The 23,789-nt window shown below is 46.2% G+C and overlaps 1 protein-coding gene across 6 annotated transcripts; it reads right to left on the bottom strand.

Annotated features, from left to right (window-relative positions):
• Window positions 1-752: 752 nt before the first annotated feature.
• GTF3C2 (general transcription factor IIIC subunit 2) lies at window positions 753-23,671 on the bottom strand. 6 transcript variants are annotated; one of them, XM_084793620.1, is made up of 21 exons: window positions 23,401-23,669; window positions 18,854-19,089; window positions 16,933-17,202; window positions 16,467-16,788; window positions 16,082-16,210; window positions 15,476-15,752; window positions 12,173-12,267; window positions 11,813-11,890; window positions 11,167-11,265; window positions 10,522-10,749; window positions 10,257-10,368; window positions 9,967-10,075; window positions 8,193-8,218; window positions 7,621-7,750; window positions 4,967-5,111; window positions 4,699-4,860; window positions 4,429-4,516; window positions 4,075-4,203; window positions 3,090-3,242; window positions 2,891-2,998; window positions 753-2,491 (listed from the first exon to the last, which is right to left on the bottom strand). In XM_084793620.1, the coding sequence occupies exons 3-21, from the start codon at window positions 17,177-17,179 to the stop codon at window positions 2,273-2,275; spliced, it is 2,856 nt and encodes a 951-aa protein (XP_084649746.1). In that variant the 5' UTR covers window positions 17,180-17,202; window positions 18,854-19,089; window positions 23,401-23,669; the 3' UTR covers window positions 753-2,272. The 6 variants fall into 6 exon arrangements, with proteins under 6 accessions (XP_084649746.1, XP_084649747.1, XP_084649744.1 ...); XM_084793621.1 differs by having other exon boundaries at window positions 19,027-19,089; XM_084793618.1 differs by lacking the exon at window positions 18,854-19,089.
• Window positions 23,672-23,789: the final 118 nt, after the last annotated feature.

The following is a 23,789-nucleotide window of genomic DNA, read 5'->3' as shown; positions in this document are numbered from 1 at the left end:
TTGCTGTGTTCAGACCATGCTAAAGGAATTTCCCTAGTATATGTAATAGATCAAATGTGCAAGGCTGGAAAGGTGTATGTAACAAGAGTATATGGATTCAAACCCCAGTGTCAGTGTTTGTTGGCTCTGTGACCTTCTTCAGATTGCTTAGCCTCTCAGAATCATTACATAAAATGTACTACCTCAGAGAGCTCAGTAAATGCACACAAAGCACCCCAAACAGAACAAATGCTTAATACCATTTACCCATCCCATTTTCTCCTCTGGAGCACATGGAGAATCCCCACCACCCACCACTGGAGAAATACGAACAGTTCCTTAGTGAAATCGGATCTGGGTGCTTTTGGAGGGGAGGGGGTATGAGGTGGGTGGGAACTGAACACAAAGTCTTATACATGTTAAGCACATGCTCTTCCACTGAGCTACACTCCAAGCCTGAGCTGGGATCTTGAAGGATGGACAGGATTTAGATGTTGGAAACTGATAACTGGAGAACTCATCAGACTAAATAAGGCACAAAGAACGGGATTAGCAAGAACCAATGGAGTATAAAGTGGATACACTGGGAAGCAACAAAGGGGGTGGGGGATGGATTGAGGATAAAAGGTTCATGGGAAAGGAAAAGGGACAGGGCAGGCAGCCCCAGCCTACAGCCTCAGCCTTTAGTTCCCAGGCCCCACCTTCTCTACCACTGGAAATAGGGCAACATGGATGTGCTGTGTCAAGGGATTGCTTTGCAGGATGAGCCAAGCTTCTCTGCAATGGAAGGCACTTCTTTATTAGTTCAAAAAAAAAGCAAGCCCGACACAGCCTGATCTGGATCACAACAGAGCGGTACACACTTGGCTCCTAACACCAACACGGGTTGTGGACCTGGTTTCCTACAGGTCTGCTTCCTCTTCTGCACCGGAAGGGGAGTGAACTACTTGAGTCTCTTCTTAGACAGTTTCTGGCATTTGACAAATCTTCTATACTACTCAGGCAAAAAGCTGTTCCCAGATATAACAGACCAGTCTTGAGTGCTCTAAATCTAGGTTTTGTTTCAGGCATACTAATCTAGAATGCATCCCTTCCAAGAGGAAGCAGGCTTCCTGTTTCCTAAGATGGTTTATCTACTTCCTCCCAAACCTCAGCTTGTACTCCTGTGTTCCACGACTGTGATCTGGTGATTTCACATCACTGGAGCTGCCTGGGTTTCTGAGGCAGTATCAGTCATGTGAGGTGCAGCTATCCACAGAGGACTCTACTGAGATAATAATACGTTATTGGGTTCTAAATACTTTCTATACAGAGTTTAAACATGTTTAATATGTCAACAATGTGACCATATCATGAAGATCAAAAATCATGACTTGTAAAAGAATGATTGAAATAACTAAAGATATTTAATCTAGAGAAAAAAATGACTTGGGAAAACACATGATAGCTACTGTTAAGTACTGAAAAGGGCACCACAGGGCAGAATTACTCCATTTCCTAACACCCATTAATAAAATTAGTAGAGGTATACTCTGACTTGATATAAAGGAAGATTTGTTTTGTTTTTACTTTTTGGTTTTATGAGATAGCCCAGACTGAACACAAATTTGTGATCCTCCTGCCTCGGCTTCCCAAGTGCTGGGATTACAGGTGTGCACCACTATACCCAGCTTCAAAAATTTTAGAAACATTGCTGTCTAGGAGTGTTCTAGTAGTGTCGAACGTCAGTGGTTGGGACTATGTCATAAGCAGAAGCAGTAAGCGCTAGCTGCTGTCCTACTGGCAGGGAATTTATGGTGTTCCTCAGTTAAAGTCCAATAAGTTACTGTCATCCCCACTGGGCCTGTGTGTTGGTTATTCTAAAGAGGAAGATTGGAAGGCAATAACATCAAATCCTGGAAATAGACAGGAGCCTTCATAAAGATATCCTTTCCGACTCTCCAAACACCCACTCACAAGTGGTCTCGAAAACACCCAGTACCTTTCCTTAGCTTTACCTCCTTCACAATATGCTCAATATGAGCAATTTGACTCTCAAGCCTAGATCAGACCTGAGTGTTTCTTGTGAGCCATGGTTTTAGGAATTGTTATGGAGGGGAGCCCCCCTACCTGCAGGGAGCTGTGACCATAGAAGTCTGTGGAAGGAGAGGGATTTAAGGAGTTCTGGGCGGGTAGGCCTAAAGATTTAGGCCTGGCACCATCACTGTCCAGGAAGGGCCCAGGTCCTATGCTCTGTGCATGGGAGCCATTTGTTCTTGGCAGACTTCAATCCAAGAGTTCTGGGTGGACCAGACTAGGGATTGGGGAGAAGGCAATGGCTGGTTGGAGAGAAACCAGGCCCTTCAGTTGGAAAAGATGGTTGGAACATAGCATTGAAGTTGGCTCGGCTTTCAAGCTGTACACGGTGGGCCAGTGGGGAGGTGAGTCCACGGACAAAATGGATCCGAACCAGCCCTGACTGCCCCCCAGATACCAGCCATCCATAGGAGTCCAGGTTTGGGCTGAAACGTACCTATGAAGAGAAAAGACAACCATGAAGAGTCTCAGGGGCTGTACCTTTGGGTGATTCCCTAGCTACACAAGCTTTAAAAATAGGTCACCACACCTTTAACCCCAGCACTTGGAGGGTAGAGGCAGGTGACCATCCTGGTCTACAAAGTGAGCTCCAGGACAGCCAGGACTACAAAGACAGTCCCTGTCTCAAGAACACCCAAACCAACCAATAAATAAAAGTCACGATCAGGAGGACTGGACCATGAGAGAGACAGTCAGTGCATGAGGTCTATACCCTGACCCAGGAGGGGTTATCAGTGCTGCTTTCCCTCTAGCCATCCCTGCTGCCTTTTAATCCCTCATCTCACTGATGACAGGCAGAGTGGAGGATGGGAAACATGCAAGACAAGACTCTCACCTTGTGAATAGCTTCAAGCTGCAGCCTATCCAGGCAAAGCTGAGAATGCCCCTCACCTTCCTGCATGCGTAACATCGGTTCTCTACGGAGTAGGTTATGGAAGGAACTCTGGGGAATAGAAGTGGAATTCCTTAGGGTGCTCTGTTTTCTAAGGTTTCTATCTTTTCTAATGCCACAATGAATTGTAGCCACAACTTACCAGATCTGTGTCTTGAAAGAGCAAGTAGTGGTGGTTGATGGTTTCAGTGTAAGTTCTTGCTTTGGGAGGATTGGGAGTCTCAGAGGAAGTCGATGAGTAGTCCTGGTCTTCAGGGTTGTCCTGGTATGGTATCAAATCTGCTTTATATATAGGCTAGAGAGAAGATTGTAAGATTAGAGTTTATTTTTTTTACTTACAACTGCGTACATTCACACATGCCAAGGGGAACATGTAGATAGAGGTCAAAGAACAGCTTAGGGGAGTCAATTCCCTCTTCCATTCCATGAGTCCTGGGGACTGAACTCAGCTCACAGGCTTGGCAGCTAGTGTCTTTATATGCTGAGCCATTTCTCAGCCAAGACTTTAAAATACTGAACACAAAGGCAAAAAGGAAACTAGCTTACTGTGGCAAAGTCTCAAAAGCAGAGAGAATAAATAGGCACTGGGGCTAGTATGAGGGCTATGGATAAAGGCTCTGGCTGCTGAGCCTGATGACAGAGTTTAACCTCCAGGGTTTAAATGGTGGAGAGAGGGCTGGAGAGATGGCTCAGAGGTTAAGCACTGGCTGTTGTTCCAAAGGTCTTGGGTTCAATTTCCAGCAACCACAAGATAGCTCATAACTATCTATTATAAAATCTGGTACCCTCTTCTGGCCTGCCAGCTTACATGCAAGCAGAATACTGTATATATAATCAATCAATCAATCAATCAATCAATCAATGGTGGCAAGACAAAGAATTGACTCTTGAAAGTTGCCCTCTGGCCACACAGGAACCATGCACACCAACTCTCATATACACTTGAAATACGTGTAATAATGACAGTAACCACTTTTTAAAAAACACTCAGTTCCAATGGAATAGAGAAGACTACACCTAACTCCTTACCACAACAAGGACAGTAAGAGAGCTTGGAGACCAAGCACTAGTTTGCATTCTACCAAGAGTTGGCAAGGTAAAGAGGATATGGATGCTCATATACTTACAAATCTCCTTTCTGCAGGCTTCTTGACATTGATTGGGTTTGATGCCATATCAGGTAAGATAGCTGCAATGAGCTCCCCAGATATATCTCCTGCAGCTACCGTCCCGAGCCAGTCTGAACCTGAAAGACTCTAATAGGAAGAGACATATTGATTTCATCCATCCACTCACTCATGTGATAATGACTATATAGTCTGAGGTTGAGGAGAAAGAGAGAAAGACAAGTCCCGTCCCCACTGACAGCTATCATATACTGGCTCCTCCTTGTGCCCTGACTGTGCCTTGTGCTACTGTCTGCTCCTGCCTACTACAGTGAGCAAATGAGCATTGCCCGCACACTGAAAGAAGAGGCTCACCCAGACGGTGCCTTTTCGTGGAGCAGTAAAGTAGGCCTTAAAACCAAGGTAACCAGCATCGATGTAATGAATTCCACAGAGCCCATAACTAAAAGAGAGAGAGAGAGAAAATAAGGCCTCCTTCCTCTCAGAGTTAAGTACGTTTTTTCCAGAATTCCGATTTCTCAGTCTCAGCCAACAAACTCAACCTTCCTTTCCCCACATCTGACATGCTTTGTGCCCAAACCCAAACAGCCTGTCCCCAGAACTCATATCTTCATCTTGTCGTACGAGGCATAGCAGTTGTCTTGAGCCACCGTAACACCATTGTAGGGGAGCAGCCAGGAAAGCTCTGTACTCAAGAAGCGCTTGATACAGTTTATTGGTTCATAAGGTCGTCGAAGATCCCAGAATTTGATTTTCCGGTCACTCCCCGCAGAAACCAGGAAATGACTAAAAAGATGGGAGATCAGATCCAAGCCAGTCAGCCTGCTGCAGGCCTCCTTCCACACCGTCCACACCGCCCCCACCCCCCATCCCCACCCCTCTTACTCTGTACCTGTTAGCTTTGCACCACTGAATTGTACGAACAGCCTGGTCATGGGCTAGGAAACACTGGAAAGGGTAGAGCTTTAAGGAGCCATCAGAGAGGCATATCCGTTGGAGGGGTGAATTAGTGGGAAGATTCCAGAAAACTACCATGCCTGCAATAGGGATAGAATATATAGGCATTAAAGCAGGTCTCAGTCTGTGAGTCCCACAGGCCTGGCAAATCTCTATCTCTAAAAGTACTTACATTATGATTCACAACAGTAGCAAAATAATTTGATGGTTGGGGGGGTCACTACAGCATGAGGAGCTGTCTTAAAGGGCCGAAGCACGAGGAAGGTTGAGAACTGCTGCACTAAAGGAAGGCTCTGGAGTCTGTGGTCTCATTTCTTTCTTTAGGATCCCAGAGCTTATCTCCTATTCTCAAATCCAAACTACAGTGAAAGAGTAGGGATGGTGATGACCGGCTGAGCTCCCCCTCCCAGCTCAAACATCCAACCTAGCAGCGACTAAAAAGGGACAGCTCAGTGCTGGACTTGCATTTGAAATGGGTCAAGTCTGAGCCTATCTGACGGCTGCTAAATAAAGAGATTTTTTTAAAAAAATTTAATTATGTGTGTATGTGAGTGTCAAGTACCCATGGATGTCGGAAGAGAGCTTTGGATCTCCTAGAGCAAGAAGTGCAGGTGGCTGTGAGCTGCCTGGTGTGGCTGCTGAACTCAGGTCCTCTGCAATAGCAGTGCATGCTCTTAAGTGCTGAGTCAGCTCTTGGGCACATATCCCTGACATGGTGCCACATGTTTACAGTTTCAGCATTTGGGCTGAGTCAGGGACACACTGTGAAACCCTACCTCAACAAAACAAACAAAAGCCCTGTAGAATAGCAGATGTCAAACCATAGCCAGCAAGTCAGACACATACAGTACTGCCTGTTTTGTTTTGATAGTAGGGACTGAACTTGCCTCTTGTATGCCAGGCAAGTGCTCCATCTCATGGTGATAAAGTTACACCCCCAGAGTCATATGCTCTCTTTCTTTTTTAGGGGGATGATAGGGGAGTCTTTTTTGAGTCAGTTTCTCTGTGTAGCCTTGGCTGTCCTGGAACTTGCTGTGTAGACCAGGCTGGCCTTGAACTCACTGAGATCCACCTGCCTCTGCCTCCCAAGTGCTGGGATTAAAGGCGTGCGCCACCACCGCCCGGTTATGTCATATTCTTTTGAGACAGCATCTTAGTATGCAGCCTAGGTTGGCCTCAAACTCACAGTATCCTCCTGCCTTTGCCTCCAATGTGTTGGGAATAGTTATAAGCCATACACTTGGCCTAGGCTGCCTGTTTTGGTAAATCATACTGAAACAGTGTCACACCGAGGCTGCCTGTTTTGATAAATTATTCTGAAACACTGTCACACTTACTCATTTATGCAATGTCTAGGGTTGATAACACATCCAAATTGCATAATTTAGGACCAGCAACTGCAAATTAGCTCACAAAACCTAAAATCATTACTACTGGTTCATTATATAAAATTTCTAATTCTGTTCTACAACATTAACAAAAGCAACAAAATGCAGAGGAAAAGACAACAAATGGACAAACAAAACAACTTGGTTGACTAAAATTAGGCTGGCAAAGGAGCAATACTCAAATGTAGTTTAGGTATCAGATGAAAACAATAGATAAAAAAACTGGGCGCAGGGCATGCCTATAATCCTAGCATTTGGCAGGCAGATTGCGAGGCCAGCCTGGTCTACAAAGGGAGTCTATGACAGTCCCGGTTACACAGAGAAACCCTGTCTTGAAAAAAAAACAGAAAAAGACTCCAAGCATGTGCCATTATGGCTAGTTTACTCAGAGCTGGGGGTTTTTCTCAGGGGCTTAGGACATACAAGGTAAGCACTCTATCAACTGACCTACATCCCAGCCCCACTTTTTTTTTTTTTTAATTTGTTTCTCTATTATGCATACAGTGTTCTGCCTACATGCCAGAAGAGGGCACCAGATCTCATTATAGATGGTTGTGAGGCACCATGTGGTTGCTGAACCTTTGGAAGAGTAGCTAATGTTCTTAACCTCTGAGCCATCTCTCTAACCCCCAGCCCTACTTTTAATAATCTTCTGAATGGGAAAAAAAAATTACAGTGATATTCTTTTCTTTGTGTAATTTTTACATTGCTTGCTTTTTTTTTTGCTTTTTGAGACAGGGTTTCTTTATGTTATCTTGGTCGTCCTAGACTTGCTTTGTAGACTAGGTTGGCCTCAAACCCACAACGACCCACCTGCCTCTGCCTCATGAGTGTTGGGATCAAAGGCGTGCACCACCACACCTGGACATTGCTTGAATTCTTATATTTATTTTATGTGCATGAGAATTTTGTTTAGATATTTATTAGTACATTATATGCATGCCTAGTGCCCAGAGACCAGAAAAGGGTTTAAAGCCCCTATAATTGGAATTATATATGGTTGTAAGCTGCTAGGTAGGTGCTAGGAACCAAACCCAGGTCCTCTGCAAGAACACAAATGCACTCACTACAGAGCCATCTCTCTAGCTCTGCTTGAATATTTTTAACTTTAATATGTCATGCTCAGCCATAAGAGGAAACAATCCAAACCCAAGCATATATAAAAAGCTTAAAGACCAATTGGTCTTTGTTTTGTTTTTACCATTATAGTATCCAGCAGCCAGGTGGTGGTGGGGCCTGGTAGGCATCCAAGCCAGGCTAAGGCACTGACCACACTCAGAGGGGTCTGAAGCTTGCACAGACCCCACCTGAAGGGTTGCCAAACACTGTACCTGCAAGAAGACAAAAGGTAAATTAGGGTTAGCAGGTCCGTACTGTTTGAAACAAGACTCTAATCATTTTGTTGGCTTTTTTGTTTGTGTATATGAATGTGCATGCATGAGCCTCTTCACCACCTGACGTCTGGTGCCTGTGAAGTCAGAGGTGTCAGATCTCCTGGACTTATGGTTGATTGTGAGCCACAATGTAGGTGCTAGGAACCACACCTAGGTCCTCTGCAAGCGCACAAAGTGCTCTTAAGCGCTGAGCCAGGGCCTCTCTTTACAGCCCTGGCTGCCTTGGAACTCACTCTGCCTCCTGAGTGCTGGGTTTAAGGTGTGTTCCACCCACCACTTGGTTTCAAACCAGTTCTTAATCCAGAAAGGGGACACTTTTCAGCAGTGAATGACTCACTGTAGAATCCATAAAGCAAAGCTCCACTAAGATAACACTCACCTTGTAGATGGCAGGCTTCATAGCATCTGTGAGGGAAGAAAAGCAATACATAGCTGATGCTCTGGATGCAGAGGGCCTTATTTTGGTAATCGGGATCTCATGCCCGGCCAATGAGCTTTCTTCATCCTTCCTCTCAACAGCAAACCTCTGACCTATCTGCACCCACCCAGCCCCATCTCCCGCCCTGTCTTCCCCAACACTAGCTTCCCTCTATGAGAACTGCTGCTCCTCCACCATGGCATCTTCACCCTTCTGTTTCTAGAACTCTACTTGTTTGCTTGGAACTTTTTTTGCATTATCCACTTGCTCTTTCCTTACTGACCGGCTCCTGCGTTACTATATAAATGAGCCCTCTGTCTCCTCTAAAAGGTTAAACACATACAGCCGGGTGTAGTAATCTCAGAACATGGGACGTAGAAGGAGGAAAGGAAGTTCAAGGAAGTTCAAAGTCATCCTCGGCTCCATGGCAAGTTCAACAACAGCCTGGGCTACTACATAGGTCTCAGCCTCAAAAAACAAAACAAAACAAAAAGAAAACCCCAAGCACATAAAACTTCCCTTTGGCCCTTATTTATCCCAGCCACCCCCCTCATTTATTTGTCTCTTTTTTCCCAACTGTCTCCTTTTATATCCACACTTTTTCTTTTTTCTTTATATTTTTTTGAGACAGGGCCTCTACATAGCTCTGGCTGTCCTGAACTCAGAGATCCACCTGCCTGCCTTCCAAGTGCCCTGCTATATCCAAACTTTCTAAAAAAGTTATCTATGAGGCATGTCTAATCTCCAGGCCACATGCAACTAAAAATAGCTAAGAATGTGGCTCAATGCGTTAACAGACTTTTCATCTTTTGGTAATTCAACTGTGAAGTTGCTGGGAATTAACTCTGTAGATGATATCACAGCACAATGTCCAAGGCTGGACACACTTGAGTTCCTATTTCCCTTCAACTATTCCTCCACCAGAACGCCACACACAAAACTTCCCAGGGCCTAACCCCAGGCGCCACCTTCTAAAGTACTCAGTACTGCTGCAGTGAAAAACAGGATCCAGCAGGACGGGGTGGCACACGCCTTTAACCCCAGCACTCGGGAGGCAAAGGCAGGTGGATCACTCTGAGTTCAAAGCTAGCCTGGTCTACAAAGTGAGTTCCAGGACAGCCAAGGCTACACAGAGAAACCCTGTCTCAAAGCGGGTGGGGGTGGGTGGGAAGAAAGAAAAGAAAAAGAAAAAAGGAAAAGGAAAAGACACTGTATAGACGAGGACATACACCTCAAGGAGCCCTGAGATCAGCATTGGGAAAAAAATGGAGGAGAGAGTCCCATCTGTCAGCCTCAACCCTTAACAAGTCAACTCTTTTTTTTTTTTTTTGGTTTTGTTGTTGTTGTTTGAGACAGGGTTTCTCTGTGTAGCCTTGACTATCCTGGACTCGCTTTGTAGACCAGGCTGGCCTCAAACTCACATCGATCTATCTGCCCCTGCCTCCTGAGTGCTGGGATTAAGGGCATGCGCCACCACGCCCAGCTAACAAGTCAACTCTTTACACAGTCATGGACATAGAATATGGAAGAGGGAGAGGTGACTGGTAAAATGCTAACGGGCGCAGTTAGTCTGTGAAAGAGAAGAATTCAAGCTCATGAATGAACAACAAGGTCATAGTGTCGTCATAAAAGCTTGCGTGCCATGCTTTTATGCTAGAGGCTGTACTTAGAAGAGGTCACAGGAGGCAGACAGGCCTGAGGCTCCGGCTACCACCACTGCAGCTCTGCTACTTGCCTGGGGGCTGCTGAGCCAGGAGGGCCTCAGGATGCGGGAGACTGAACAGCAGCACCTTCCCATCCGAGCAGGCCAGAGCCAAGAGACCCAGCCGGGGCAGGAGAGGAGCCTGGAGGGTGAGAGCAGATCTGTGCTGAGGCTTGCTGCTTTCAGGTGCCTCTCAGAAAATCTGAGGCTCTGGTCCCTTAAAACACGACATGGGATTGCTGGAAAAACCCACTCACCGAACTCTAACCCTCTTTCCTCCAACCCTAAGTACTCCCAGGGCTGGCCCAGTCAACTACAAGTACCTTCCGCAGGGTTTCTGGATGTTCCCATGCCCCACTGGGGCAGAACTTGAGGTCCCAGATACAGCCACTGTCACAAGCAATCCCATAGACAAAATGGGCCCTGTTGCCAGGACTGGAGAAAGAAAGACGGGCAGACAGTAGGTAGGAAGAGTCTAGGACCAATGGAGCTCCACTTCCTTGTCTTGTCTCAGCCCAATGCAGCCCTTTCCCAGCCTTGTTTCTCCCTCACCCATCTGCCTGTGGCAGTGTCCCAGCCCCACCTCACCAGCTTTCTTGCTGCAATGTCCCAAGGCCCCAGAGCTGCAGCAGCCCAGGGCCCGCGTGAAGCTGGCTCAGTGGGTGTGTCTCATTCATGTCAGGGCTGGAGAAAAGGGCCACATACTGTGAGGCTGCTGACCCTTCAGGCACTGGGCACCAGTCCAGAGCCCAGAGCGGTCCTCCTGTAAAGAAGGACACATCCCAGCGCTCTGGATGTGCTGTGATTGAACTAAATCTGGAGAAAAGTCAGAGAAACAGAGATGTTAGGACAAATGGAGAGTTCCCTGGAACAAGTCTGTCCAGCTTAGGCAAGGATCTGAAAAGCAGACAGTCTACGGTTGGAGCAGAACTCTGCTTCGAGTTACACCTCCCAACTTCTCTCTGAGAACTGCAGTTCATCTTCAAAGAGGAGAGGCTGTTTGTTCATGCTAAATGCATGTCATCTAGTGAACTGGCCTGCCCAAGTCTCCCAAGCTTGCCTGGGCCCAGCTTGCAGAGAAAGCCTGGCCTGAGACAGCTGGGACCCTATCCTCAGAACCAACCTGGATCAGCACTCAGGAGAGGACAGGGCTGACTGCTATCCCTTGCAACAGTAGTCTTGCCTACTTCTCTCTTCCAGAATCAGAAGAAAGGCCGAGCTGCTGGCTCTTACCTGTTTATTCGGTAGATTGTGCCGTCCTCGGGGATCCCTTCCCGTTGTACGGAAAACAGGGGAGACTTCTCCTCCTGGGGCAGGTAGGGAGCTGCTTCTCTGTGGGAAGCAAAAACTTTAGCTTGAACTGAGAAAGAATTTCACCATCACAGAATTCCCACTATATAACCTAGACTCTTTTGTCACTCGTCTGTCATCTTCTTCAAGGCTTTGTTGATGCTTAATTCTGCCAACCTGACAGGACCTAACCACCCCCCTGCACCCCCCAGGCAAGCCTATGGGTGCACCGGGGAAGGATTACCTAGATTAGGCTGGCCTCGGGGTATGTTTGTGAGCAGTTCTCTTTACTAGTTTAACTGAAATGGGACAATTCGCCCTAAATGTGGCCAACGTCATCCCATGAGCGTGGGTCCTGGACTACAGAGAGTGCTAGCTGGCTGAGCACAAGCATCCACTGTTCTCTCCTCCCAGATGCCAGGACTTCCCCCCATGAGGGACTGCAGCTTCAAACTGTGAGCCCAAAGAAATGCTATCTCCTTTAACTTGCTTTTGTCAGGGTATTTAAAAAAAATAATAAATTTTTTTTTTTTTTTAAATCTCAGCAATAGAAAAGCAATATAGCTTCAGAGATGCCAGTTCAACTTACAGTTCGGACAACAACTGCCACTTCCAGGCTACGGGAATCCATTCAGCAAACTCCCAGAATGAATGCTGCTGTTCTCGGCTAGAGGGACAAGAGCACCATCATTGGAAAAGTACAGAGACTACAACAGCGCTCTCTAAGACCACTCTCTCTGAGGGCAGCAATCATCTGTGGGTTAGAAGTAGCTACCAGCACTTAAAATGTGCTCAAGAATTAAGAGACCAGGAGATCTTTCCCTTTTAACAGTATCTTAGTAATGAACGCCACCACAGCGTTCCACACACAAGCAAGGGCTTCTCTTTCTAGATGGTCCTTATACACCCCCTCCAGCCCCCTACCCGCAGGCCTGTCCCCAAATCTCACAGGTCCTTGGTGAGGTGGAGGCACTTCCAAACAGGAGCCATGATGTAATTGGGTAAGCCATTGGGAGCCATACCCCGGCAGTGTGGTTTCTGCTTCTAAGGACCAAATTAAAGAAAATATAAAGAAAAGAACATTCTAGGTTGGAGAAAGTCCCAGAAGATAGCTTTCTTTCTCAGGTTTTTAACATTCCTTGGTATTACAGATCCTCCTGACTGCCCTACCAGCATCTCATAGATTTGAGCTCCAATTACTCTATCACAGCATGATCTGTTCACCTCCCTCCACTCCAAGCCATCTGGACTCTCACGCTTCCTCAAACTCCTGCCCTGTGGGACAGCACTGTGCTCCTCCCCCATCCAGCACTCCTTCACAGGCTGTCCCTCCCTCTTTATATACAGTCTGCCCAGGGGTGACTACCATCTTTAAGCCCAGTTATAAAGCTTACATCATTATAAACTTGGCTCAGTCACAACTTTTCTACAAGCTACAGGTCTACAGAGCCATATTAAGGACTAAGGCAAGAAGAAAAATCAGAAATCAAACAAATTAAGAAGTAAATAGTCTGAGCATGATGGCACAAGCCTTTAAATCCCACTACTTGGGAGGCAAAGGCAGGTGAATGTCTGTGAATTCCAGGACAGCCTGGTCTACAGAGGGAGTTCTAGAGGGCTGGAGAGATGGTTCAGTGGTTAAGAGCACTCAATGACTTCTCTTCCAGAGAACCCAAGTTCAATTCCCAGCATCCACATGATGGCTCACAACTGTCTATTACTCTTATACCAGGGGACCTGACTCCCTATAGACATACATGCAACAAACACCAATGTACATAAAAATAAAATAAACAAACTATATATAAACACACACACACACAAACATATATAACCCAACACCACCACCAAAACCCCCAAACAAAGCGAGTTCCAGGCCAGCCAGGGCTGTTAAATAGAGAAACCCTGTCTCAAAAAACCAACACCAGGGCTGGGCATGGCGGCGCACGCCTTTAATCCCAGCACTCTGGAGGCAGAGGCAGGCAGATCGATGTGAGTTCGAGGCCAGTCTGGTCCACAAAGCTAGTCCAGGACAGCTAGGACTACATAAAGAAACCCTGTCTTGAAAAAAACAAACAAACAAAAAACCCAAAACCAACCAAACCAAACAAAAAAAAAAAAAAAAAAAAAAAAAGAAAGAAAAAGAAAAGAAAAAGAAAAAGCAAACACCAAAGGAGCGGGGAGCCCAAGTATGGGAGCTCATGTTTCTAACCCTAGAATTTGGGTTAAAAAAAAGAGAGAGAGAGAGAGAGAGAGAGAGAGACAGACAGACAGACAGACAGACAGACAGACAGACAGATACCCAACAGGAGGTAAAAATGCAGTGGAGAATGGGGTAAGGGTGACCTTCAAGGTCTCCCTCTAGTCTGCATACCTTAGCACTCACGGAAACATGTGTACATACACATATGGGCACTCTTGTGTTCCTACCCAGTAAAGTTCTTGTCTAGGCTGGGTGCAGTGGTGCACATCTGTGGTGCCAGTACTAAGAACACTGAGGGAGGAGAATTGAGTTTGACACCAATCTGAACTAAACGGAGTTAAAGGACAGCTTGAGGTGCAACAGGACCATGCCTCAAAAAGTTCCTGCTTTAAGTTTTTTAGGGCTGGCAAGATGGCTCAGCAGCCTAGGTGCTTGCTGCCAAGTTTGATGACCTGCTTTAAGTCCCTAGGCACCACAGTGGTGCAAAGAAATTATTCCTCCACACTTACTTTGTAGCATGCACGTTCCCACACACTTTCTGGATTATATCCTGTGTGTGTGTGTGTGTGTGTGTGTGTACATATACTTTTAAAATATTCTGGATTTGTTGTTAATTTTTATTATAAAATGTAAAACTGAGGGCTGGAGAGATGGCTCAGAGGTTAAGGGCACGAACTGCTCCTTCAGAGGTCCTGAGTTCAATTCCCAGCAACCACATGGTGGCTCACAGCCATCTCTAATGTGATCTGATGCCCTCTTCTGGCCTGCAAGTGTACGTGTAGCCAAAGCACTGTATACATAAGAAATAAATAAGTCTTAAAAAAGGGGAAAAAAACCCTGATTTCAAAGAATCACTTATCCTGACTACTGAGGGTCTCAGTGTTCCCTTCAGTGTGTACTCAGGCAAGTGAGGCAAGAGTCATGTCATGTCATGGAGACCAATTAAACTCCGCCTATCACAAAGGGATGCTGCACCACACAGCGGGAGCCTCATAGGTTACTCCCCTTTCGTCATCTCCCCAATCCTGTTCATTCTTTTCTCTTCCTCATCCGTCCTTACCTCTGTTTCCTTCACTGGGTGATCCAGGACTCTGCAACCTTTCATCTGGATAACAGAAAGCTGTGTTCTGAATGTCAACTGCAGCTTGCCCTAGTTCCTAACCATGCTACTTTTTTACTTACAAAGATTCTGCAGCTTTAGGTGGGAATGTTAAACAGTTTTGGAAAGTGTCAGGCTTTGTGGCCCTGGCTGATACCGTTAACTGCTCAAGAGGTAGAAAGATGCAAACTCAAGGTCTGCCTGGGCTGCAGGGTGAGTTTAGAGTCACCCTGAGAAACTTAGTGAAACCATGTCTCAAAATTTAAAATAGAAAAGTGAAAGATGTAAAAAAAAAAAATAATAATAATAATAAATAAATAAATAAATAAAAAGAGGAGAGCTGTGCTCAGCAAGAGCACTTGCCTAGTATGTGCAAGCCTTGGGGTTCAACCCTCAGTACCACAAAAGAAAAAAGTTCTAGATATGGATACAATAGTATAGATACTTTTAAAGCCACAGAATCCCACATTTTAAATGTTAAGTTTGTGTTATGTATACTTATCCTCTCAAAAACAAACAAAAGCAGCGTGTGCTGGCACCTACAATGTACACCCTTTTATCCTATCAGTGTCCTACAGCATCCCAGACCCTGATCTCCCGCTACAACCACCTTCTGGAGAAACACTGCCCTGGAAACCTGTACTTGCCCACCACGGCCCAGCTCAAGTGTCATTCCTCTGTGAAACCTGAGCAGTTGGCTCCCCTCCCCCACGCCTAAGTCACTCTGTAGCAGTCAGTAGACTGCGACCTGTGTGAGAGGCAGGACCCTGCTCATCCGTGTCTTCTCACTCCACAGTGAGTCCTCTGATTCCCTATGGCCTTCCTGTATAAGCTCTCCAACACCTTACATGTCTGAAGTGCTGGCTAACCACAAAGTCATCCTGTTGGGTACTTGGATGCTCCCTAACATTCCCATCTTCCCAGCATTCTGTTGTTGTTGATTCACATACCCCTGCAGCGGGTCCTCGTGGGGTGCTTCGGGGTGCAACAGGCTCAGGATCAGATGAGTTCTCACTTGGGGCCTCACTTTCTTCTTCATCTTCACCCTCGACCTGAAGAATAAAGTCTTCATCCCGAGCGCTTCCATCTTCTTCACCCTGAGAGGCTGCTTGCCGGATCTTCTTGGGTTTGGTGGGGCTGCTCACCTTGGGGCTCTTAGGACCAGACAGCGGAGCAGGCAGGGCTGTTGAGAGCTCCTCAGCCAGTTCCTGAAGGTACAGAAGCGCCCTGTGGGACAGGGTGGAGTCAGAGCCATCCTCACTAACAGTTAACAGAGGCCACATTTCTAAGCTTTATTTTTATTTATTTTATTGATCTCAGTAATATTGTGAAGCAGCCACCAGTTTCCCCTTCCCTCCAATAGATGCAGAAACAGAAATCTAGGAAAATTAAGTGACTTGGCATAGTTAAGCCAGATACCAAAGAATATGAATCTAAGTTTTCTACTCTAGGCCAATGCACTCTTTACTCTACCACACAGAACATAAGGGCAAGGGAAAGGAGGAAAGGCACATAATAAACACTGAAATATATTGAGCGGTAAAAGCAATGAAGACCTGGGGGAAGTCTGTGAAAAATGTGATGGAGAGCCAGGTGTGCTGGCACACGCCTGCAATCCCAGCACTCGGGAGGCTGAGGTGGGAGGATCGCAAGCTCGAGGCCAACCTGGGTTAGGCAGCGACACCCTGTCTCAAAACAAAAACAAAACAAACAAAAAATGTGATGGAGTATGAGGTACAGAAAGAAATCACTTAGATACAAAAAGTTAGCAACACATACCACAAAAGTGGCTCTTAAGAGCCAAAGGGTTGCCCCCACCCAGAACCCAGACACCACCCCTACTTACCTGACACCTCACCAGTCTTCCCATCTCTCCGACATCTGCCCCACCCCCCCTCTCCGCCACCTCCCCTCCACCAGGCTGTGTCCCACAATCCTTACACTTGGGCAGCCCTTCGGCGGGGTCGTTCCCCAGAAGGGGTCTCAAAGTCCTCTGGGGGCCTCTTTGGATGTGGAGACTCTGGCTGATCTAGGCCTTTGGACAACTTCAATAGTAGCAGGTCTCCCTTGGACTTTTGACTCCGTTTCTTAGGCATGGGGGTGGACAGAGGGTTGGACTGATCTAAGAGACCAGGAACCAGAGGGGTGGATGGAGGTTTACGTTGCTGAGGCCTTTTAGGGCCTCTTGGTGTCCTACCACCTCTCTTCCCGGAAGGCTTTGTCGCCCTAGGGTTTGAGACCTTTGACATCTCTGAAGAAAGATCTGTAGAGAAGAATATGGTGTGTGAGGTGGGATCTTTGGGGTGCAGTACACTGCACCCTAGTTTTAAGAGCCTATGAGCTCACTATGTTCTCTTTCACTTAAGCTAAGCATGGGAAGACAACAAGAGTGAGGCAAGGCACATACCTTGCTGCTCCAACCTGGCGAGGCTTTCCTGCTCTGGAGGAAGCCTCCTCTTGTCAGAAGAATCTTCAAATCCAGGCAAAGGAGTTGGAAGCGACATCTCGATGGAAGCCTCCACACTGGATGTTTCTGAGGAGGCCTTGACATCCAGCTGGTTTAGCTCTTCTTGTCCAGGAGAGTCTACCACAATCATGTTCCCCACGGGGTCGGCCTCCCCCAGGGCAACATAGCCGACCCCGCAGGTATCCATCAGCACCCCCCAAAATGGCTTCCCTGCATACAGAGATAGAGCTGTGAGTGGAACACAGGAGCTATTTGTAGAGGCTCAGACTTTTCTCTTTTCCCCTTCATCCCACAACCAGAAGCCCAAGCATCCTGACCATTCATTCATTCATTCATTCACTAACTCCTGGAGTGGCAAGACGGCTTAGTAGGTTAGGATGCTTGCTGCCAAGCCTGATGACTTGAGTCCAACCTCCTTCTTCTACATGGCACGTGTAAGAGGACAACCAACTTCTACAAGGTATAGTCTGACCTCCAGACACATGCTCACATGTATGCCCCCTCAAAAACAAATACATGCATGCACACACACACACACACACACACACACACACACACACACACACAGATTATTGTGTGGAGCACTGTTCTAGGAACTAGAAAGTGACAATTAAGACAAACAAGGAGCTGGGCATGGTAGTGTACACCTGTAATCCCAGCTCCCGGAAAGCTGAGGCAGGAGAGATCCTATGAGTTTGAAATCAGCCTGGGCTACACACACACCCGTTTCAGAAACAAAACAGAAACCAGGCAGGCTACTTCTTGAGGTTCACACTCTCATGCAGCAGACAATAAACAGTAAGTGAACAGATAACAATAAACTATCACTAACTGCTTACTATATGCCAAATAATGCAACGCTTTATGAATGTTACTTAAACCTCATATATTTTATAAGGATATGGAAGCAAATATACAATTAAATTCTCACTAAAAAATAATAAAATAAATCATATTTAGATCTCCCACCACAATGGAAAGGAGACAAAAAGTATGCACCTCTAGGGAAGAATTGGAACTTCCTAAACAGGGGCCAAGCAGGGGCGAAGGTGCAGTGAAGTCCCAGCAACTATGGAAAATGAAGCAAAAGCTTAACTTGAGCCCGGGACTTTGGGGCCAGCTTGGGGTATAATACAACAAGACTCTAACTATTAAATATGAAGGAGGTGCCAGACACTAGGAAACTTAGAGCAGGCTGAAGTAGGACATCTAGCGGTGACATCCATGCCTCTGACTGTCAGTAAAGGAACAGATCTCCTAAGAGGTAGGTGGGATAGCGCACTTTGAAATCCCACCACTTGGGAGGTGGTGGCAGGAGTTCAAGACTAGGCTAGGCTACATGAGATCAAAACCAACCAACAAACAAAAACCAAAAAGAGTAAGAGGCTTTTGTAACCTAGCCATCAATGTGACATTTGAATTGGGGATAGTGGATGTCTGAGCTATGATACAATCATCTATCACTTTAAGAGAATGTTTTTATACGAAATAATGGGCTAATGTATTCTGAATTTTTATGAATGCAGAAACATCAGATATACAAGCACAGACCAAGGAGATTGGCAGAAGCCAAACACTGACCAATACCCAAACAGCTAAGCAGATGCAACCCTGAAACGGTTCAGTTCTGGGTCAGGGCAACCTATTTGACTTTGACAAAGGAGAAGAAAAATAGTTCAAATTTCAGGAGGGAGGCCTCCATAGGTTGAGACATAACTAAAAGATAAAGAATTCACCAGCCTCAGTGGGAAAATGTGCTCATATAAATACTAAAAGAAATATGTAAGTCAAAGCTCCACCTATCTCCTGATTAGTAGCTAGAATTAGATTATAAACGACAGCAGTAAAGCCTCTAACTCACCTGAGGAGGATACAGTGCAACTTCGTATGCTAAAGATACTGCATATGATGTCACTGTTCTTTGGTAAATAAAAAACCTATATCACATTCAAAACCAATAATAAGCCCAAAAGGATCCAGTGTGAGTGAGACCAATGTGCAGACAGGACAGGAAGAAAAAAAGTTGAAAAGTACCTTTCAAAAGAACTATTCCAGAAAACAGAAGAAAATTTTCAGCAAACACAAAAACTACAGGATCTAGGAAACAAGAGAAAACAACGGCAAGGGGGTTTAAGTAAACTGGAGCCACAGGGGGAGGAACCAAGTAAAAAACAAAAATCTTAAAAACAGGGGAAAGAGTGATAAAAATGACATAAATAGCCAGGCGTGGTGGAGCACACCTGTAATCCAGCACTCGGGAGGCAGAGGCAGGTGGATCTCTGTGAGTTCGAGGCCAGCCTGGTCTACAAAGTGAGTCCAGGACAGGCAGAGCTACACAGAGAAACCATGTCTCGAAAAAACCAACCAACCAAACAACATAAATGGAAAAAGAGAAGATGAGAAGCTAACAATTAGTAATTTATGGGCTTTGCTGGTTTTTTGCTTTATTTTGTTTTAGACAAGTTCAAACTGGCTTTGACCTGACAAAAATGGCCTGCCTCTGCTGGGATTAAAAGTGTGCTCCTTCATCCCTGGTTTAAACTTGGGAGGTGTTGTGAGGAGATCAGGAGTTCAAGACCAGTCTGGGAAACTAAGAGACCCTGCCTCACAAATAAAGAAGAAATGAGAGTAAAATAAAATAAAAAGTAAGAAGGCTGGAGAGATAGCTCAGTGTTAAAGAAAACAAACAAACAACAAGAGAGCAAAACTTCAAAAATTTTGAAGAGAATGGGGCTGGTAGCACATGCCTTTAATTGCTGTGAGTTCAAGGCCAGCTTGGTCTACATCAGTATTTCTAGACAAGCCAGGGCTACATAGTTAAGACCCTGTTTTAAACCTTAGGGAGGCAGAGACAGGCAGATCTCTGTGAGTTTGAGGCCAGCCTAGTCAACAAGAGTGAGTCCAGGACAACCATGGCTACCAGAGAAATCCTGTCTCAAAAAAAGAAAAAGGGGGGGGGGGGAGAATTTGTTTTAAACAAAACAAAAAATGTAATAGACGGGATTGCAGCACACCTGTGATACCAGCAGTGGAAGGTATCAAAGGCAGGAGGATGGAGACTTCCAGGCCAGGATAAAGCCTCTTCTCAAATACTAACTAACACAAGGAAGTTCTCAGTTTATGGGTCAAAAGGCTTACTGGGCTTCTGGAGATGGCTCAGCAGTTAGGAGCACTTGCTGCTCTTGCAGAGGACTTGGGTTTGGTTCCCAGCACCCATGAGGTAGCTGACAACGAACCATAGCTCTAAGTCCAAAGGATCTGATGCCTTCCGAGCTCTGAGGGTACCAGGCATACGAGTGGTGCACATAAATACACGCAGGCAAAGCACCCATAAACATTAAATAAATGGCTTATTGTGCATAAAAGAAAGTAAAAATCAATAATTTAAAAAAAAAATCTGAGTGAAAGCACCAAATTTCAAAAGGGACCATCTACATGCATCTCGGCACTTTTGGCAGACATCTCTTACAGAGCAAAGGCCATCAGGCCTGCTTCAAGTTCCCAAAAATACTTGAAGTCAGAAAATAAACAATTACGGGCTTGAGGAAAATGTCTTCACTAAGCTGAGATATCATTTATGTAAAAGTAACAAACAGCATGACATCCTGGATATGCAAGTTTGAGAATCTTTTCTTTTCTATGAGCTAGAGAAATGACTCAGGGGGAAAGCACTTGCTTATCATTTCCCAAAGCCATGGGTCCAATCCCTACAACAGGAAGGAAGGAAGGCAGGCAGGGAGGAAGGACTTCCTAATAGAGAAGCTGTGATATCAAAAGACTGCTGGCATTTACGACAGTAAAACTTAAATCAAGATTAAGAAAATATGGTAACTACAGCTATGAAACAGATTCTAACTTCAAACTGTGAATGTTTCAGTTGGCCACGACGATGAATTCTTATCATCTCAGCCCGTGGGTGCTCAAGTAAAAGGATCTGGAAATCTAGACCAACCTGGAAAAAAAATCTGTCTAAACAAAGGGTCCTGCTGAGCCAGGCGTGGTGCCACACACCTGTAATCCCAGCACTCGGGAGGCAGAGGCAGGCGGATCTCTGAGTTCAAGGCCAGCCTGGTCTACAGAGTGAGGCCAGTAAAAGGATCTGGAAATCTAGACCAACCTGGAAAAAAAAATCTGTCTAAATGAAGGGTCCTGCTGAGCCAGGCGTGGTGCCACACACCTGTAATCCCAGCACCCGGGAGGCAGAGGCAGGCGGATCTCTGAGTTCGAGGCCAGCCTGGTCTACAGAGTGAGGCCAGGACAGCCAAGGCTACACAGAGGAACTCTGTCTCAAAAACACTTAAAAAAAAGAAAAGAGAGAGAGAGAGAGAGAGAGAGAGAGAGAGAGAGAGAGAGAAGGGTCTTGCAAAATAAATAACAACAAAACAATATGCGACTGTAGTGAACCAAGACTAACTCTACCTTCTTCTGAAAGTTTATAAGATCTTTCCCATCTGGGCTGGGGGTGGGTGGGGTGGCGGCCCTCGCTTTTAATCCTATCATTTGGCAGGCAGAGGCAGGTGGATCTCTGTGAGTTCAAGGCCAGCCTGGTCTACTAAGTGAGTCCAGGACAGCTGAGGCTACACAGAGAAATCTTGTGTGTGTGTGGGGGGGGGGGGAACACCTCTTGCCCATCCAGTTTACTAGAGTAGTCAAACTTGATGCATGAATTGACATATACTTTTCACTGAGTGACTCAACATACCTAAATAAATAAATAAATAAATAAATAAATTGGCCAGGCATGCTAGTACATGCCTTTAATCCCAGCACTTGGGAGGCAGAGGCACGCAGACCACTGTGAGGTCAAGACCAGCCTGGTCTACAAAGCAACTCCAGGACAGCCAAGGTTACATAGAGAAACCCTGTCTCAAAAGAAAAAAAATTCCCTTTAAAGATTCAATTCTTGAGGCTGGCAAGGTGGCTCCCACCTGTCATACTAGCACTCAGGGAGGGAGAGGCAGGCATATCTCTGTGAGTTCGAGGTCAGCATGGTCTACAAAAAAACATACAAAATAGCCAAGGCTACACCTGTCTTCAGACAAAAGAAAAAACAAACAAACAAAAAAGATTCACTTCTTATAAAAGGCAGTGGCAGTGAGTGGTGTAATTTCTATTTAGAGTTTTACAATACAAATTTTGGACAGATAGTAAAGGAAGAAATGTTTGAGAAATTATAATTTGAGTTTTTACATCCCAAACTGTCTGATTGCCTTGCTGCTTCAGGCTGCAAACCTGACTACTCTGGCAAAAGAAAAACAATTAGATGATTATACTACATCCTGAACTCACTTCACATACACGAGTTTAATACACCGTCTTTTTTGTTTGTTTGTTTGTTTGTTTTGTTTTTTCAAGACATGGTTTCTCTGTGTAGCCTTGGCTGTCCTAGACTTGCTTTGTAGACCAGGCTGGCCTCGAACTCACAAAGAACCTACCTGCCTCTGCCTACAGAGTGCTGGGATTAAAGGTGTGCACCACCACGCCCGGCGCCTTCCAAAGTATTCTTATCATGCAACTGGTGACATAATCAGATAATTTACCTAGCACAAAATCGAACATTTTTGTTTGCACGGAAGCCTGCAACTCATGCTTTCATTTTATACTGCCAGATATTAAGAGTATAAGCTTGAAAAGTAGAACAACGTAAAACTATTAGGGAAACGTCACTACAGTTGATAATGCTAAAAGGTAACGACCGCAAAAGGTTTAAATTTGTGTAACAATATATCCCCAAGGGCAAACATATCTGGTTATACCCTAAACCTCTCCAGCAAAGTGAATTATCTCCTGTGGGGGTACTGCCCAGCAGACGGCCAACTTGCCGCGGGATAAAAGGACCAGACAAGGAAACATAACTGGCCCTTGGCTGCGCCAATGGGGTTGCAGCGCGCGGGGCACAACCCCCGGGGTTAGAGCCTCTTGGAGGAAAAGGCTGGGGACACACTAAAAGGGGAAATGAGCACAATAGGGACTGAGTGCAACCAGTCTAGACACCACCATCTGCCATCCTAGCCGTGGGGGCAGCTTTCGCCACTTGCCTGAGCAGCAGGCGAGCCCTGATTTCGCTAAGACTGCGGACAACAGCAGGTACACCGAGTCCAAGGGTCCAACGTAACTAGTCCAACGTAAGCAGCGCGGAAGCCTGAACCAAGGTTACCGCGCTACATACACCGCGTGGGGGAAGAGGGAAAGACAGGCTGGCAGAGATGGGGGATGCTCAGAGCCCACAGTGGAGACGGTGGTGAGAGCTCGACGGTTTCCGGGAGAAGCGCAAAGGCTAGGAGGCGCGCTGCTTTGCGCGGGGTTAAGAGAGGAACCGGGAATCGGTTCCCAATGCCTTAGCGCTACGGCGAAAGAAGGGGAGGAGTAATTCTGGGTCCCCCGCACACCCCGTTGCGGTACACTCACCCGCGCCAAAGTCCTTCCGGAAGTCCAAGTTCGAAGATGGCGCCGCCTGTCGGGTCGCGGTTTTATGACGAAATCTTGATCGGCTCTTCCTTGCCCCGCCCCCAGGACAAGGTAAATGCGAGCTTGGTAGGGAATGTGTTCCCCGCCGAGCTTTCTATTAGACTCTGTGTTCCATAATGCAGCGCGGCGCGGCGCTGAGCCCTCCGACGCCTGCGAGCAGCAGCGCGGCTTCCGCGGCCCCCGGACACTGCAGGGCCTCATGGGAATTTCAGTGACCGGAAGGGGAGGTCGGCGCCTGCGCGGCACCGTGGCTTTCCCCAGAGGCCTTGCCGAAAATCTTTTGAGGACGAGGTTGTCGCGCTTTGGCTGTTCCCGAGCTTTCCGACCCG

This window comes from Acomys minous, assembly GCF_964271855.1.
Source record: "Acomys minous genome assembly, chromosome: 8".
Lineage (NCBI taxonomy): Eukaryota > Metazoa > Chordata > Mammalia > Rodentia > Muridae > Acomys > Acomys minous.
Note: the sequence above shows the minus strand (reverse complement) of the source record. Positions and strands in the feature narration are given on the sequence as shown.

Excerpts from the sequence above, each read along its gene's own strand:
- GTF3C2 (XM_084793620.1), bottom strand. The coding sequence starts at position 17,179 with ATGGATACCTGCGGGGTCGGCTATGTTGCCCTGGGGGAGGCCGACCCC. Across the intron at positions 16,211-16,466 it reads CGCCGAAGGGCTGCCCAAGT|GGTGTCGCTGCCTAACCCAG; the intron begins GTAAGGATTGTG and ends GTTTTGAGACAG. Across the intron at positions 8,219-9,966 it reads CCTGGCTCAGCAGCCCCCAG|ATGCTATGAAGCCTGCCATC; the intron begins GCAAGTAGCAGA and ends CTTCCCTCACAG.